Source organism: Dendrobates tinctorius, unplaced genomic scaffold, assembly GCF_039654945.1.
Source record: "Dendrobates tinctorius isolate UK_male_01 unplaced genomic scaffold, ASM3965494v1 ptg000073l, whole genome shotgun sequence".
Classification (NCBI taxonomy): domain Eukaryota; kingdom Metazoa; phylum Chordata; class Amphibia; order Anura; family Dendrobatidae; genus Dendrobates; species Dendrobates tinctorius.
In genome coordinates this window covers 13,502,352-13,521,278 of record NW_027361741.1, presented here as the reverse complement: position 1 = coordinate 13,521,278, position 18,927 = coordinate 13,502,352, and the positions used below count along the sequence as shown (strand labels likewise).

Here is an 18,927-nt window from a genome sequence, read left to right as displayed (position 1 = left end):
TGAGCAAGAGACTGGTGATTGCTATAGGGTGCCTCTGAGGCGAAGAGGTATCCGAGGACCTGTGTGGCCGACACAGGCAACGGACTGGTGTTCATGGTGTACTGACCTGGGTCAGTGGTAAAGACTGTGTTCCTGGAGGGTTCAGTGAGCAAGGTCCTGGAGGGTCAGTGTTGGGAAGAGCCCTGGAGCACGTGGTATGACCTTGGACCTGGTGAGGCGTAAGTGTTGGGCAGTCTCAGGCCGAGACGGATGTCCTGAATAGCACTCGCTAAGCCCCTGGATCTGGTGAGGCCAGTGTGTTGGGAAACCCAGGAAAGTGGGTCGGCCCTGAATAGCACCCGGTGCACCCTGTGTGTTGGACGGTCTCAGGCGGAGACGGTGCGTCCTGCATAGCACACAGACAGGACACGTGAGTTTTGTGTTGGTGAGGCCGGTGTGTTGGGAACCCTGGGAGGAGAGTCGCTCCCTGAATAGCACCTGGTGCACCCTGTGTGTTGGACGGTCTCAGGCAGAGACGGTACGTCCTGAACAGCACACAGAAAGGACACGTGAGTTTTTGGAGTTTTTTTGTGTGGTGTTTTTCTTTTCTTCTTTTCTCAACTTAGCCTGCGGTTACTCAGTCGGAGTCAAGAAGGTGACAAGCGGCTTGATGTGGCTCAGTGGGGTCACGAAGGTGACAAGCGGCTTCCGGTAACTCGGCGGGGTTATGAAGGTGACAAGCGGCTTCCTGTGGATCGACTGGTCCACGAAGACGGCGCAGCAGGTGCTGCAGTGACTCCAGCCGCTGTGTGTGTGAACAGCAGCCGGTGGTGTCGGTGATTGGTGACAGCAGGAGCTGTGGTGGTGTCAACAAGGACTTGTGTGGTATCGTTAAGACATAAACTGTGTGTGAACTGTGGTCTGAGAAGACCAGTTTAACGGACATGGGGAGGTCCCGAAAGGGGGTGGAGTCCCAGAAGGGGGCAGTGACCCAAAGCGGGGTGGTAACCCAAAAAGGGGTGGAGTCCCGGGAGGGGGCAGCAACCCAAAGTGGGGTGGTGGTCCAGAAAGGGGCCAAGTTTGAAGGAATGACAGCACTGGGTGACTCAGTGGGTATGTCTGGAGTACCGCAGTGTATGTGTATGTCATTTCCAGAATGTGGGATATTCTTTCCGAATGTTGATGAGCCGCAAGTGTGTACCGTGATGCTACACCAGGAAGGGATATCGGGACGGTTGGACTCAAAGAGTCAGGTGACTCTGGTAGGAACTCCTCTCACTCTCTGTCTGACCGAGAAAATGGTCCAGGTTTGCTGTGCACATGGGGTCACAGTGAACTATGCGGTAGACAGAGTAATGTTTGAGGAGTACGGAGGCCGTGAGTACCAAGATGGCAGTATACCACCAGACTTAGATTTTGCCTTGGAGTGGGGCCAGGATTTGGTCAGGTTTGATGACCTATGCCAGGAAGATAGAGACGTGTCTACTGTAGGGCTAGCAGACACTGAGACGCTGACGCCTCCTAACGTGGACAGACCAGACGTAGGGGCGACCGGAGGAAGAATGACGTCGGACGAACTTACAGACCGGACGTCACCTGAAGGGTACCACGGTGTGAGTGAGAAGGGTGTGAGAAACAAAAAGAGCGGAGCTGACACATGGACAGAGAGTGTCCTGGGGGTTCACCATATGGTGTGGTGTGACTGTGATGTGTTGTTGCCAGTAGCCTCCACGAGGACAGAGTCTAGTGCTGTGCTGACTGAAACCCATGACAGGACTGATGGTAACCTGGTCGAGAAGATAACGGGAGTAGAGACACAGACAGAGGGTAACTGGGGGGTTCACTCGGCTGACGGGACTAACCCAGGGGTACCCTTAGACGATATTATTAAAGAAGTAATGGTGCAACACATACTGGCCAAAAGAGAACTAGAGCAGGAGATACAGTTAATAAAAGAGACAGTGAAGGAACAGCTCGAACGAGAAAGTGTGATGAGACAAAAGGCTGAGCACAGAGTGGAGGAGCTTGAGAAAGAATTCGTTAAGCTCAGAGGTCACCTGTCATCGTGGCACAGCGTAAACAACACCTTAAGAGAGGATGTGGTAGGGCTTGAGAAAAAAGTCTTGGAGCTCAGTGGTCACCTGTCAATGTGGCAAAATGTGAACAAGACCCTTTGGGAAGAAATGGAAGAACTTAGAGGAGTAGTTAAAAGTCTTTTGCAGGAGAAATTGGACGAAGACTTACCGCGGGTGAGCGTAAGTGATAACAGGACAGAACGGCCAGTAGCCCTCATGGCAAAGGGTCATGAAGTGATCAAATCGTGTGAAGTTGAGGAGTTAAGAGCGGAAGAAGACAGTCACCCGGTCGGGTCAACGGCAGTGAGGGAAGTGTCTGTGGTAAAGCTAGAGCCTTCGGTCCAGGAAGAGAGCAAGACCACAACCTTCCAGTTGGTGATTGACGTACCAGAAGACAAGCAAGGGGCCTGTGCAGAGGAAGGTGTGCATGAGGCTTTCAAGGAAGCGGTCAAGGCGTGTGAGGTGCACTGGGCACCTGAAACTCGGCAGTTGGTGATAGTATCGGACAGAGAAGATGCGTCTACCCGAGTAGCTGTCCTAAAGTAGATGCATCTACAATGTCTCTACACTAAACAAAGGGTCAGGCAGAGTAATGTGAACGCTGCTCGATGCCTAGAGTTAGCAAGGGAGGCTATGGATCAGCTGGGTTTGCGGAAAGAGGTGGTGCCGGTAACCAAAGCTCTGATTGGGAGAATCATTGGAAGATCCGGGAAGGTAATGCAAGACCTTGTAAATATCTCCGGTGTGGTGAGAGTGAGGATCCCTCCTGATGATGAAGACCAAGTATCTAGTGAGGTGGGTAGGATTCCCATCCTGGTGGTTGGCTCCGTGGAGAGCCTGAGAGACTTTCAGATGCTCTTGGAGTATCAAGTGAGGTACCTGCAAGAGATTGAGCAGTTGAGGCAGGACCGCCAGCGAATTAATAAAGAAGTACGGAATACCAGGTGGCGGCTGCCTGCAACCCAACCAGATGAAAGAACTCGAAGAGTTCCGCCAAGAAGTGACAGGGCAGATGGCCGAAGAATGTTAGCAAGTGGTAGTTCGACGGGCAGGATGACGTTGAGAGACCGTTGTTCCTGTGAGACCCTGAATGAATCAGACTCAGGCCAGACAGTTGGCCTGATTAGGACTGATGACCGTACCAACTGGGGGAGCTGGTCGGGGAACGGAATAAACAGAGAGAGGAAGGTGGTGACTGGACCGTGTCTGATGACGCACTGTAACTGGAGGGTCAAAGAGCAGGACCGATATTCTGACCGCTGGGGGCGGGGGAGGCCTAACGTAGAGAGGAGGCCATATGGCAAGTGGAAAAGGTTCTCTCGACCTGTAGGGCAAGGTGTGGTGAGTGCCCGGTCTCGAGAGCCTGATGTAATGTTGTGTGTTCAACCCCACAAGTTTGAACAGAGGGGCGAGGTATGTGATGTAGTAACCACTATGTCCGCTAGGGGGCGCTGTGTGGAGGTTCCAAGGGAGAGGATGAGTGGCAGAATCCTGAAGGATGGTTGTGTGTCTCATAGGGGGTGGCTTTGAGATGGAGACTTAGTTATGCGCATTGATCAGCAATGGTATTGCTGAGGTGTTATTTCAAGGTATAAGGGAGAAGTCTCTGGGTAACTTGGGAGTTGGGCGAGCCAGTTTCCTGCAAACCCACCCAGGGGTGTGTCTGAAAACGCCTGTAGTAAAAGACTATGTGAGGGTGTGAAGGACCTGTGATGAGGTCATAGTCACGTGCCCAGGTGAGTGTGGCTATAGACCATATAATGTGGCCAGGGTAGGTCACATGGGGTGAATGCTGGGACCTGGTTGGTCCATTGTGAAAGGTCCTGCAGAGATGGAACTTCCTGCCAGACAGCATGTGTGAAGTGGCTGGGAGCAATGGCGATGTGTGCCTGAGAGTTCCCTGGAGGGAACGAACCTGTGCGGAATGCTGCAGCCGCATGAGGAACCCTGACGTGGGTGAGATAATTGTGAGGCTAAGGCTGGTTTCACATTAGCGTTGAGTGCGCAGCGTTGTTTCAACGCTAATGTGAAACCAGCCTAAGTGAGCCTGCGTACTGGACATTGATGATAAGAGTGGAGCATTATAATGGACGCTATGCTGGTAATGCTATTAAGTGAACTTTCTGTTGCTGCTGTGGTTTATGAGGCGTGAATAAACCACAAGGACTGTATGATTTGATGGAAAATCCGTGCCGGAACTGGTTTTTGTTCGCTGCAAGCGAGAATCCCCTAAGTAAATGACAGCGCTACCTCACAGACCACAAATGCAGATACGCACACCCATTGTATTCATTGGTGGTGTACATGGACACGGACCATGTACATGGACCACAGACCATGTACCTATCATGCACATGACAGTGCGACAAACACCCAGTGTTTGGGGGGCCAAACCCAAAAAGTAACATGGACTTCCTAGTGAAGGCCGTGTTCGCTGTCCGTGCCGTGCTCGAACAGTAGGTGTTTGGTAAGGATGCTGAACTTTACTGTTCGGGTTCGCCCATCTCTAGTTCTGACTAGAAAATTCATATTGCCAGGTTAAATTTATCCAAAATTGATCCGTGTATCAATAATAAAACCTTTGTTGTAATTGCATTTCACTGCATTTAGATTTTTTTTCCAGTTTTCAGTGCAATATATTGTAAAGTGAATGGTGTGATTCAAAACTACAGCTAATTACATAGAAAAACAGGACCTGTTATTTCTATGTTGATGGAAAAAAATATAGCTCTTGGAAGAAGGGGAAAAAAATGAAAAAGCGCAAAAATGAAAATATGATGCCACTGAATGTGGTTAACCTCATTATAATTTATGTGAAATTATCAAAACTTCTTAGTTTGTTAAATTATGGTAAATATTCATCGGAGAAAGTATTCATCAGAGAAAGTTTTGGTCTACAACCCCCAGAGCCCCTCCTCCTAACTGCTCAGCCCTCCTCCAAAACCAACTTCTGCACCATTACAGAAAATCTACTCTCCACTCTACTCTCAAGCTCACATCTCACCACCTGTGCACTTGACCTTATTCCATCCCAAACCTCACCAGTCTTCATCCCAACCATAACCCATCTCTTCAACTTATCACTAACAACTGTTGTTTTCACCTCATGCTTCAAATATGCCTAAATCATACCCATCCTCAAAAAACCCTCTCTTGACCCATCCTCTGTATCTAGCTATCGTTCCATATCACTTCTCACCTATGCCTCCAAAATACTGGAACACCACATCCATCTTGAACGGTCCTCTCACCTCTCTTCCTGCTCCCTCTTTAACCACTTACAATCTGGCTTCCGACCTCATCACTTCACTGAAACTGCCCTAACTAAAGTCACTAATGACTTATTAAGCGCCAAAGCCAAGCGACACTACTCTATCCTCCTCTTCCTTCACCTGTCCTCTGCCTTTGACACAGTGGACCATTCCGTATTACTACAGACTCTCTCATCAATTGGCATCACAGACTTGGCACTATCTTGGATCTCGTCAAATCTAACAGGCCGGACATTCAGCATCTCCCACTCGCACACCACCTTCTCTCCTCGCCCTCTATCTTTCAGAGTCCCACAAGGTTCAGTCCTAGGACTTCTCCATTTACACCTTCGGCCTCGGACCGCTCATAGAATCTCATGGCTTTCAGTATCACCTCAATGCTGATGACACACAGATCTATATCTCTGGAATAGCTATCACCTCCCTACTAACCAAAATCCCACAATGTCTGTCTGCTATTTCATCCTTCTTCTCTGCTAGATTTCTAAAACTTAAAGTGGACAGAACAGAATTCATCATCTTTCCCCATCTACTTTACCCATTGACTACTGCAATCACCTGCTCTGTGGCATCCCCTCTAACACTCTCACATCCCTCCAATCTATTCTAAACTCTGCTTCTCAACTAATACACCTGTCCCCCCGCTATACCCCAGCCTCTCCCTTCTGTCAATCTCTGCACTGGCTCCCCATTACCCAATGAATCCAGTTCAAACCCTAACCATGGCACACAAAGTCATCCACAACCTGTGTCCTCCATATATATATATAGATCTCCTTCTCAACGCCCCTCTTATCTCTTTTTCCCACAATCGCATACAAGATTTCTCCCGTGCATCCCCCCTACTTTGGAACTCTCTACCACAACATATCAGACTCTTGCCTACCATAGAAACCTTCAAAAAGAACCTGAAGACCTACCTCTTCCTACAAGCCTATAACCTGCAGTAACCACTGATCCACCAAACTACTGCAAGACCAGCTCTGCCCTCACCTACTGTATCCTCACCCATCCCTTGTAGATTGTGAGACCTCATGAGCAGGGTCCTTTCTCCTTCTGTATCAGTTGTGACTTGTATTGTTTAAGATTACTGTACTAGTTTTTTATTATGCACACCCCTCCACACATGTAAAGTGTCATGGAATAAATGGCACTATAATAATAAATAATAATTCATAGACAAAACATTAGAAAAGGTGTACCATAGAGTATTTTAAGTATGTAGGCATACATTATTGATGGGGAGCTCTGCAGTACTCAGTTTTATTACATTTTAATATTATAAGAGGATGTTTGGAATAATATTCTACTGTAAAATTATATTCAAAGTAAAGTCACAGTTGTGTTTGCTTAAAAAGGTCCGAATTAGTGGTGATGATGGATTATGGTTGATGATTTGCTTCTCAATATTTAACAGTAGATAAAGAAGCATATATATTTCCTGTTCCATGAAGACGATTACATAATGTAAACAGGTCATCATTCTGAAGATTGCGCTTCTCTGACATTATACTGATTACTCTGTAATAAGCTGTTGAATCTTATTGATTTTTTTTTTACATTATATCATGCAGCCCAAATAGGCAGCTAGATTAACTAATAGTCAAAGTAGATTTCTAATCAATACAATGCACAAATGTGGTAATAATAGAGGTCAAACTGGAGGCCAGATTATATCTGTACTGAGTTGGGTAAGGAAACATATTACACATTATATCACCTCTCTTTTCTTATAGTAGAATTCTTAAAGGAACACTAAAGTTAAAAATGAACATTTAAATGAATCGTTAATGGAACCTGTCGTGTGATTCATGCTGTCTGAACCACAAGCAGCATGAATCACAGGCAGACTCCTTTATTACAAATACCTATGATTCATTGTCCAGCTTTTCAGGGAATAAGTACATATGCACAGCTGTAGTACATTTTAAAGGTGTTGTCCAGTTCGATAAGTCTGCAGTCACTGTGTGCTGCAGAGATTCGCCGGTTTCTGACCAGGGACCAGAGGATATGCAGGAGTTATACATACTCCCAGCCGGTAATAGGCATCCTCACTTTCATACAAGTGTACGGAGTGAGGCCGTACCCTCTAATCGGTCATGCCACTGGTTGGCCTCGTCTCTAGATGGGCGTGGTCTTGCTCAATACAAGTGTATGGACCCTGACTGACCCTACCTCTAAAGGGAATAGCTAAATATGAGAAGCTCATTCAGGCTAGGGGTGTCTGCTTTTTAAGAAGAAAAATCCACTTGGTCTCACACTGTAGAATACGGCAGTGCTAGCTGCCCCTCTTAAGGGGAAGCCGATTTAATCAATGTCATTGAACCTTAAGTTAGAAGTAATACGTCTACATGGTGTAGTAACAGGCCTAGGTAGGGGTGTATCCTTTTCATTTGCTATTAGAGTTGAGCGACTTTAGTCGCATCGGGTTTCATGAAACAAAATTTGTTTCAGATGAAACTGGTCCGACTAGGGCAAAAAAAGTCTGAGTTTCGTCTGAAACCAGACCCCAATGCAAGTCAATGGGGAATAAAAGTCGCCATTGAGTGGATGAATGTCATCCGCTCAATGCCGACTTTTATTTCCCATTGACTTGCATTGGGGTCGGGTTTCGGGCGAAACACAGACTTTTTTTGCCCTAGTTGGACCAGTTTCATCTGAAACGAATTTTGTTTCATGAAACCCGATCCAACTAAAGTCACTCAACTCTATTTGCTATGACTCTAGGGTGTTCACCAACCCTTCCTCTAAGCTCACATGTTGTTTTGCCTCTGTACTCAAGGCTGCAGTGGCAGGTTACTTTATAAACTACACATTTGATTCAACAGTTACCGAAAGATTGAATTTTAAACTATTCTTTTGTCAGTTCACTCCCTGTTGCTGTAAACAGACATGCCACACACCCACTGCACTTAAAACAACGTTTGAAATGTGAGGACAGCAAAGTTGTCTGTTTAGGTGGATGAAATAACTATGCACAAGTTTGTCTCCCATGAATTTCCCATTCTTGAAGGTGATAAGAGGGTGTAGACCAAGGGACTCACTAATGTCCCCATCCATCTTGAATATAAGCCAATGAATCTGAAGAATCTAATGGACACTACTGGAACCATTATCAAATGTGGTTATGAAATGAAATTTGTAAGTGTTCACTTTCAGGAGGGGAGGCCAGGACCCGAAGTTGCATCCTAGCCCTCATTTTGACTTCACCAAAAGCCCTTTAAGCACCCTATGAGGTGATTTTATTAGCTGAGCCAACTTTGTGTTTAATTTAAATAACATCTCTCTAGACCCGTTTTTAACATCAGAAAGTCACCAGTCCGAACTCCCTTTACTGGACATTCTTATACAGACACCACCAAATGGAGCCCTGACAACCAAGATTTATAGGGCACCTACCTCCTCTCACGCCATCCTACATTAGGATAACAATCACCTGCGCCACTTAGGAGAGGGTTTCCTAAAGGATAGTATTTGAGAATTTGTCAGAATTGCTCCACTGTCATTGACTTTAAGGATCAAGCAGGGGATCTCAGAACTTGCTTTCTAGATAGGGGCTATGCTGATAATATCCTTAAAATGGCTTTTGGTGAAGTCAAAATGAGGGATAGGATACAACTTTTTGTCTCTGCCACTTCAAAAGAGAACACTTACAAATTTGGTCACATAACCACATTATTATTATTATTATTATTATTATTATTATTTATATAGCACCATTAATTCCATGGTGCTGTACATGAGAAGGGGGTTAGGGTTATTTGATAATGGCTCCAGTAGTGTCAGTTGGATCCTTCAGAAGCGCTGGCCTATACTCCAGATAGATGGGGACATTGGCGAGTCTGTTGGTCTACACCCTCCCATGATCTATAAATAGGGAAAATCCATAGGAGACAGACTTGTACATAGTCATTTAGTTCCCTATAAAATGGACAACTTGGCTGTCCTCACATGTCAAGTGTTGTTTTAAGTGCAATGACTGTGTGGTATATCCATTTATAGCAACAGGGAGTACATTCACCACTTAAGTGGCAGGAGAACAATTTAATATTTGACCATTCATTAACTGTCGCACCAAACAGTTTATAAAGCAATCTGCCACTGCGGTCACGAGTATTAGGCAAAATGACACATGAACATAAAAGAGGGATACACCCCTAGCTAGGCATGTCAATACATCACTTGGTAGTAATACTTCTAGTATGAGATTTATGGGCATTGACCAAGTCAGTTTCCCCTACTGGGGCGGCATCTGGGACCGCATTCTGTTGATATTTGGAGCCAGTCTGTGAAATTCCAGCTAAGGGTTTTTCTGTTGCTTTGCATCCATCTTCTGTTCAACTTTAGGAAGAAGGCATTACATTTGCTAACAGTACTTGCTTTAGTCTTTGTTAGATTCATTCTCTTTGCTGTAGTTTAAGTTGACTGCTTTTGTTTCTTGTGAGATTCTTTATTTCTTAAGGTATTGATATTCTAGCTACACTAGGAGCTGCTAACAGCATTCAGGGTGAGCTGCCATCGAGTGGGGGATCCTTTGCGTTACCTTAGGGTGCCAACCTCCGTGGTCAGGCAGGACAAACCAGGATCAGAGGAGAGCTTTTCTTAGTCTGATGAGGGTTCTCTCAGGTTCAGATATTTGTTTCTCTGGTTTGTATGCTACCAGTGTGAAAGTTCTTTAGCAGTCATGACAATACTGCCACTTCCTTGTCTCTTCAATCAGAGAAGTGGAACATTTAAACCCACGGCATCCCTACTCTGTATGCAGGAAGTCATGTATGCGCCTCATTTACTCCCAGGTAATGCATTCCATGAGTGAATGCATCAGATATGATGTCACATACTTTGGCGCCTGGAAGTGACGTTCATGTCATCACCAAGCATTTAAGGAGACAGGCGGCAATAAGCCAGGTAACATGTTTAACTACTGATGCCGTACTGTATACCCAGACACTGAGCACGTTTCTCCTTACAGCTATCTACTCTGAAGAGTCTTTTGATGAAACACGTCGGAGATTGTTTATAATCCACTGACTCCTGCTGGGGTAAAGTTTGGCTGGATAAATAAGTGCTTCCCCCCTCTGCCAATTGGAGGAACAGTAACATGGAGGAACACTAGCAGACATCACCTCTACTCATGGTGAGACTGTTCCTGTTTTTGGCTAATAGACATAGCTCTTGGTGCACTATTATTTGCCTTTTCCCAATGGCTTTTGCATTTATTTATATGTGGTGTCTCTCTTTTTATAACCAGGAGGCTTTTTAGATTTTACATTATTATAAATTCCTTTTTTGTATACATGTTCTCTACCCTTGCTGATATGTCTAACCTTATCCTGGAAGACTTTCCATTGTTTGGACATTTTCTGTATGTTGTTTAACAATGAGAATAACTGGAACTGGTGAAGGAACAACAAGAAGACCCTGCTATCATAAAGTTTAAGTGAAACATGCTGCCATCACTCAGAGACATTCACAGTATTAGACTAGCGACAACTAGTGGCAAAGGCAGAGGTAGTAGGAGCGTGTTCAGACCCATATGTCACACATCCTGTCTGATCACTGTCCACCCAACAGAAGATGTCAAGGGGCAATCAGGTTGAATGGTGTTTAAAATAATCTCATATACGGTATATGGCCTAATAAACAGTTTGTAATAAATTAGCAAAACTAACAAGAACACATACAGAAGGGTCCATGAAAGGAGAAAAACTAAAGAAAGCTGGAAACAAGGAATATTTTTCCTATATTGTATGAAGGAACATACATGCTTAGTTCCTTATTTGTATTTCACGCTGATAGAGAAGAAAACATAACAATTAACGTGTATCAAACATTGTTATTTGTAAACTCATCTAACGTCTAATCTCTTTGCAATTTTCATGAACACAACTACCTTGCATTTTGCATGTGACTCGTCATGACTCCAACTAAACTTTGAACTTCATTTTACAAATAATATTAATAAAGTTATTAAAGCATTTCTTGCCTGTGAAGATGTCTGGTCTATGACTGATACAGTGTTGAATGGGGATTCCAAAGGAATTTCAAAAGAAATTTCAATCTTTTCCTGTGAAGAAATGCCAACACATTAAGCGATTTATTATATACTTAAAGCAGAGCTGTACTGAATAAGACAATTATCGCTGTGTTGTTTTCATTTTCTGTGAATTTCGAGGTTCTCCAGTTTCCTCCCACATTCCAAAGACATACTGATAGGGAATTTAGATTGTGAGCCACATTGGGGACAGCGATGATAATGTCTGTAAAGCGCTGCGGAATAAGATAGCGCTATATAAGCAAGACATAATAAATAATAATAATAGGAAATCTAGATTGTGAGTGCCAAAGGGAACAGAGATTATATAGTACAGCACCAGAGCAGACTCCTGGCAGATATGGTAAACTCGATGGCTTCACATAATTGTGTTTAAGGGGACCTTTGCCCACTGACAGTGTCGTCATTAAATACTGCTGTCAGTGTGTGATAGCAGCATTTAAATGATTAAACTGTTGTGATCAGAGCGAACTCCATTCAGTTAGAGGCAGATGTTGACTATGTGACACTGTATTAAGCAAGAGGAGGATCATTTTCTGAGCCAGCTTCATATTTTCCTATGACCAAAATGTACATTATAGGTTATTAAAGAATTAAAGTACCCTATAACTGGATAGGTTTAAAAATATTTTGAATTAGTGGACAAGATAAACAGTAACAAAATATAATTTCTGTCAAAGATAAAAATGTGCAATATTCAATACTTAACCAAAAATATAGGAGTACGAATAACCTACAAGATTTATCAATGATATGGACAAAAAAACATCATAAAACCAAAAGAAGCCACATATCCAAAAAAAGCCAATAACACAATTACAATATTGAAATCAATATACTTTTATTGAGGACACCAAGGGACACATTAAAATCACAACACAAAAAGACACATAATAAAAAAGCAAAAAGAGGGGGACGTGAAACAGCACATATATACCATATAGTAGCAATCCAATTTAATAAATTATATTATAATCAAAAGTATTGACCAAAAAATACATCTAAATAAAGTGCAGTGCATATATAAAGTGATTTTCTAGTAAAAAAAAAAAAGGTGCATATCAGTAAAAAATAAAAATAAATCCCATAATAATTTTAATATTAATGAAAAATTTCATTTACTAACCGGGATTTATCCTGAATGTGCCGTCACTGCCACTCCACACTCCAATGCGCGTTTCACACGTTGCTTCCTCAGGGAGTGATAGAGCAGAGGGGCAGTGAGGGGTTTATATAAGGCAATAATCACCCATGCACCAATAGCAGTGCATCCATACATGTGTATCCTAATTAAAATGATTATCGTCCATGCATCAGTGACGATGTATCAATGCAGGTGTCGCCTACTATCTGGCTACGTGTGAAACACGCGTTGGAGTGTGGAGTGGCAGTGACGGCACATTCAGGATGAATCCCGGTTAGTAAATGAAATTTTTCTTTTATATTAAAATTATTATGGGATTTATTTTTATTTTTTACTGATATGCACCTTTTTTTTTTACTAGAAAATCACTTTATATATGCACTGCACTTTATTTAGATGTATTTTTTGGTCAATACTTTTGATTATAATATAATTTATTAAATTGGATTGCTACTATATGGTATATATGTGCTGTTTCACGTCCCCCTCTTTTTGCGTTTTTATTATGTGTCTTTTTGTGTTGTGATTTTAATGTGTCTCTTGGTGTCCTGAATAAAAGTATTTATATTGATTTCAATATTGTAATTGTGTTATTGGCTTTTTTTGGATATGTGGCTTCTTTTGGTTTTATAATTTTCAATACTTGACTGTTAAACTCAATAAGAGTCATTTAATGTATTATTCACTATTCAAAAAGAGTTGGGTGGCATATTTCTAGGATATTTCGCTTCCTGATTGATGAGGGTCTGACCTCTGGGACCCCTGCCGATCACTTAAGAGAAAATCATCTTTTTTCCACTTCTATTATAAAGGAAACACAGCTCCATTCAAGACAATGAGAATGTGCTACACCTCCTCGCACAGGAGGTGAATGGCGCAGATGCTTAACTACTGCTACCGTACTCCATCATTTAGTCGAATGCACATCAATAATGAAATTAAGACATATCCCAGAGGACTCTTGTAGCTAATACATATTATTCTGCAGGTTTGTGCTTTAAATGAGTGCTAGACCATCAGAATATGTCAAAGGTATATATAAATTGTATATACATACATACAGTATATACATGCAATGTAATATTTGATCTACAAAGTCAACCTTACCTCATTATACCTATCCAGGGGAGTGCTGAAGGTTCTCTTGTAGGACAAGCACTGCAAGCGTTCTTGTATATAATTATTGCACATTTCTTCAAATGTGGCAGCCCTCTCTTTTTTCTGATGACGTGGGTTGTGAAATCCAGGAATATCAACCACCATGATGGAAGCCAGTGTCAAAAGACTTGAGGATAAAGACCTTAGAAAAAATTCTAGATTAAGTTAAAATATGATTGCAACATAAAGGTAAATCTTTCATGACATAAAAAGTTTGTACTAAGTACTATAGGTGATAGATTCCTGACCAATAATGGTTCAAGTACTATGCGTTTAAGAATGAATGAACTTGAGGTGAACATGCTTTGCCCTCCTCCATTCCAATCAAATGAGGCTTTTCAGAGGTAGGACCCCAAAGTGATCAGGATGTGATACGGTAACTTTATACCCTGGTACAAACCCATATAGACTCAAAGTTGCATTAAAATATGAATCTTTTGCAAGCCACTTATAAACCAAATGAAATTTTTGTACTGATCATCCATGAAAAAGTAAACCAAGTAAAGCAAAAGTCATGACCGCATCTTGTAAATTATAGACTGCGAGGAAACTACCGTAAATGTTAGATAAGAATATAGACAATGTACTTTAATAACTACCGTTAGGAACATTCACAAGGCTACAGATATTTTAGTTGAGTCAAACAAGGTAAAACAAAATCTAAGACGTTCTGATATACTGATCAGCATTCAATGTGTAATAAGGTTCCAATAATTTGCAAGTATTCCCGAACTAAGAATTAAAATAAAATCATATTGTAATGACAACTTACAAGATTTAAAGCCATGGATATGACATTTACTGTAAAACTAAATGAATGGATTCAAGTGAAAATAAAACAGTAGCTCAGACTAATCAAATTTCCCTGAAGTCCAAAATTTTTCTACTTTTTCTTAGAATAAGACTTAAAGAGGTTGTGTTAGATTGGAAAGTAAGGTTTGTTCAAGTCCATGAGGCTGATCTTAAATTCTAGCCACAGCCCTTAGAAAAGGTAAATGCTACTTTGGACAGGTGTTAGGCTTTCTCTCATCACAAACAATTCCTTTAATTGAAATACAGAAAGGAAATTAAGAGACCTCTAAAGAAAAACTTGTCACTCTTTTAAAAGATTCTTACATTGCTGTAACTTGGAACATCACATAAATATCTGCTTTTCATTGCCAAGAAAAAAGGATTGTTGTATTTTAGGCAGATTAAAACTCAATAAATAAATGCCCCATGTACCTGTTAATGAGTGAGACAATTGCTGCAAAGAGTTCTTCATATAGTCCTGCAGCCATTCCTTCAACACATTCCACGCCACTCATTTTTGGCCCTAGCAGAAAAAAAGTACATATTTAGTATTAGCTTATTATGATATGTCACTGAAAGTGACGTCCAATAACAATGCCATGCAATAAGTCTTTGACCACTCCCACTTAGTGGAACATAGCACCACAGTCTGTGCATATTGTGACATGGGCGACTAGAAAGTTTTTGACATCTCCGTGGATACACTTAACATCCACCATATTCCCGGGGATTGTCACTTGTGGGAGTGTGGCCCTTATTAGGGTCACCAAACTTCCAGAGTCCAGGAGAACCAGTCACTTGCATCCCATTCACTGCCAGGATGAGAAATAGCACTACAAGCAGAGTAGGTGAAGTAGGGCCAGCCTATGCAGTACTACACTGGATCCAAGGTCAGGGGAAAATTAGCTGGTATATGCCTGTATGGACTGAGTGCAGATTACCCTACTCTGATAACTTCTCAGAGGGGTGAGCAGTGGCCGGGGAATACCAGCTCAGCTAACCGTCAAGTGGCAACAAAAAACAACTAACTAATTCAAGCTCAGCTAATACAAAAAATGATAAATCACAACACCAGGTAGTGGATAATAGTCCAATTGTCCCTGTAGGGCCCTATGACTTACCCCTACCTGTCAGCGGAGGTTGGCACCCTCTTGGAACGCAAATGACGCCCCCGCTCCACGGCGGCTGTCCCTACTCGCCCTGTTCAAATCCTATCAAGTGGATAACCAATGTAGACGGGGACAAAAAATGGCCAGGATGCCTAATACATTAATAAGGCAGTCCAGATTAGGCACCTGGCACCACAAACCACCAACAATTCAAACCAAAAAAAAAGGGGAAAAGGGATACAACCAGTAACTGAAAATCCACAATTACTTAATGGGGTATAGGAAGAGGAAAATACTAAAGGTCCCTATTTGAAATTGTCCCTACCTGACAGCGGAGCTTTTTCACCCTAAGTTGTACTGGTGCCCCCCGCTCTGCGTCGGCTGTCCCTTAATGACCCTTACAATGTCACCCCCATACCAGGATCACAGTTGAGGGAGATAGGGAAAAAAGCTTGGGAACAGAATAAGGGACTGCTGATAACAAAAAATAAAAAAAAACAAAAAGCAATAAAATCACACAATAGGGTTAAGGCAAATGAGGAATAGTAGGTGAGCCGGATGTTTCTCAGATTTACTCACACAAAAATTGTGACCTCATTATAATGCTATGAAAATAGATGTAAGAATTAGCAGTTTATGAGGTCTCTATTTGATTATAATCACATCCGCTCCCATATGAATAAACCAACATCATCATAGTTCATATTGCTAACTTCCCTCATATTGCACTATGTCCAAGACAAAAAATTGGCCAGTATATAACAGGATAAAGAGAACTTAGCTAAATGCTGACTAGATCTCAACATGCCTCAGTGTTAAGGCAAATAGGGGATAATGGATGAGCCGGACGTTTGTCCAAATTACTGTCATTCAAATAGTGACCTCCTCATAATGCTATGATAATAGATACAAAAATTAGCAATTTATAAGGTCTCTATTTGATTATGATCACATCCGCTCCCATATGGGTAGAACGATAACACCATAGATCATATTGCTAACTACCCCCATATTGCACTATGCCCAAAAAAATGAATAGTCAGTCAGCAAAAGAGGTGTGTGCTATACTCAAAACAAAAGGGTTAAAGCATGTGGGTTTGACTGTGCCCTGTAAACAGCCTGTGCTAACAGCACGCATCAAGCCAAGGAAAAACCTGCCACTCTAGGTAAAACTAGATGTTGTTCGCACACGCTGACAGAGCCTCCAGAGTCTCCACCCACACACACAACCGCAAATGATCTTAGCGCGGTGTAAGGCGCCCCAAAGACCCTTTCATAAACTGCACTTAAGTCCAGTCAGACAGGACCTTGCTCGTGGATCAATCCAGGACAGCCACATCACCGGAGCAGCTGACAACTGACCACCAATGAGAGGTCTCCACCTCACGAACATGCCCAGTAGAGTGATTCCCGGACTTAGTCTCAGGAATGTCTGTTCGCCGCTGCCTATTGCTGGTTACTATAGCTGAAGCTGGAGAGCCAGCAGTACCAAAGCGCACAGCATGAGTCTGAGCAAGATGCTGAGACCGATGTCTCTGCTGAGCAGCACCCACTGTGGTCAAAGCTGAAATGGGGGACCGCAGAGAGAGACAAGGCTTGGGATCTACCCTGTGCAGAGGGAGAATCCTGGTGCCTAACACCAGGTGTAAAAGGTTGACTATCTGGGATTGGTAGGCTTGTCCCTCTGGAAGAACCAGAAGTGCACACATTGCACTCAGACTGCCAGGGTGACGCCCAAATGTGCCATAATCTACTTCTTCTGCTTTTCGTACTTCTTGGTATCCTGTTGTGCAAGGTCGTAGTATGTTTTCTGCAGATCCCCTGTAAGATATGGAGCTAAAATCTCTGCCCACTGCTCTGGGTGCAGATTCTCTCTGTCTGCCACCCTCTCAAATACAGCCAGGAAAGCCTCAACATCATCCTCCAGATTCATCTTCTGTAAAGCCTCCTCCACCTTTACTTTGGTTGATGGGTGATGCCATCTTCCTCGCCCAAACAGTTTCTGCCTAGACAGTAATCTGCTGCTGGTGCTGCTGCTGAACCTGCTGTAACTTCCGCTGAAACTGTTGCTGCCGCAGGAGCTGCTGCTTTAACTTCTGCTACTGTTGATACTGTTGGATCAGGAGTTTGTTGGTTTCCTTTTGAGTCTGCTGTTGCTGCACCTGGACTAATTGCTTAAGACGCTCCTCCATACTTTCAGACTGTGTTCACAATGTGGCAGCTGCCTTAACAAAGAACATTCAATGTTTACACTACAATCACTTGTGCACTCTGGGACTTCATAACTGCATTACATCTATCGATTGTAGAGATTGAATCTCTCAGGTAGACATTAGACATTATGTCTTCGGTAGCGTTCACACAAGCAATGCAGTTTTGGTCCAAATAGGTGCAGTTTTTATTGATTTCCACAGGTTGCACAACACCAAACAATAAAATCATACACAAAAATCCCTAGCCTTGACCAGATGCTTTATAGACACTGACTAATTCAGACCTCGCTGAGCTAGCCACAGTCTGGTCAAACAAAACAATACTGTTGTTGTCCATAGCAGCCACTGATACTTGCAATTTGGTGAACACAGCCTGTGTCTTCTCAAAGCCATTCGGGCTTGTTTCTTTCTTCAATTTCAAGACACTTTCAGTCTGCTCATCCTCTCAGCAGACTGACTAAGATGAACTCCTGACTACTACCCCTAATATCCCACATCATCCCGTCAGCCAGAGCCACCACACTACTACCCCTAATATCCCACATCATCCCATCAGCCAGAGCCACCGGACTCCTACCAATAATATCCCAGATCATCCTGTCAGCCGGAGCCACCAGACTGTTACTCCTAATATCCCACATCATCCCATCAGCCAGAGCCACCGGACTACCATCACTAATATCACACATCATCCCATCAGCCAGAGCCACCGGACTACTACCCCTAATATCCCACATTATCCCATCAGCCAGAGCCACAGGACTACAACCACTAATATCCCATATCATCCCATCAGTCACCGGACTACTACCCCTAATATCTTACATCACCCCATCAGCCAGAGCCACCGGTCAACTACCCCTATATCCCATATCATCCCGTCAGCAAGAGCCACGGGACTACTACCACTAATATCCCACATCATCCCGTCACAGCCACCAGACTACTACCCCTAATATCCCACATCAACCAGTCAGAACCACTGGACTACTACCCCTAATATCCCACATCATCGCCTCAGAGCCAACATTGTCAGGTTGGCCCTGTTACAATGACTAAAATGATACCTGGGTTGGAGAAATCCATCTTGTGTTTCTTTTTTTAATCTGTGTTTGAATTTTTAAGTTAAT

The 18,927-nt window shown here is 43.0% G+C and overlaps 1 protein-coding gene across 1 annotated transcript in view; it reads right to left on the bottom strand.

Annotated features, from left to right (window-relative positions):
• MYO18B (myosin XVIIIB) overlaps positions 1-18,927 on the bottom strand; it is a 972,020-nt gene that overhangs the window by 709,408 nt on the left and 243,685 nt on the right. The window contains exons 14-16 of the mRNA XM_073582823.1: positions 14,908-14,998; positions 13,633-13,825; positions 11,313-11,393 (exon numbers count right to left, since the gene is read on the bottom strand). Of these exons, the coding sequence (XP_073438924.1) occupies positions 11,313-11,393; positions 13,633-13,825; positions 14,908-14,998 (365 nt within the window). The remainder of the gene's footprint in view (positions 1-11,312; positions 11,394-13,632; positions 13,826-14,907; positions 14,999-18,927) is intronic.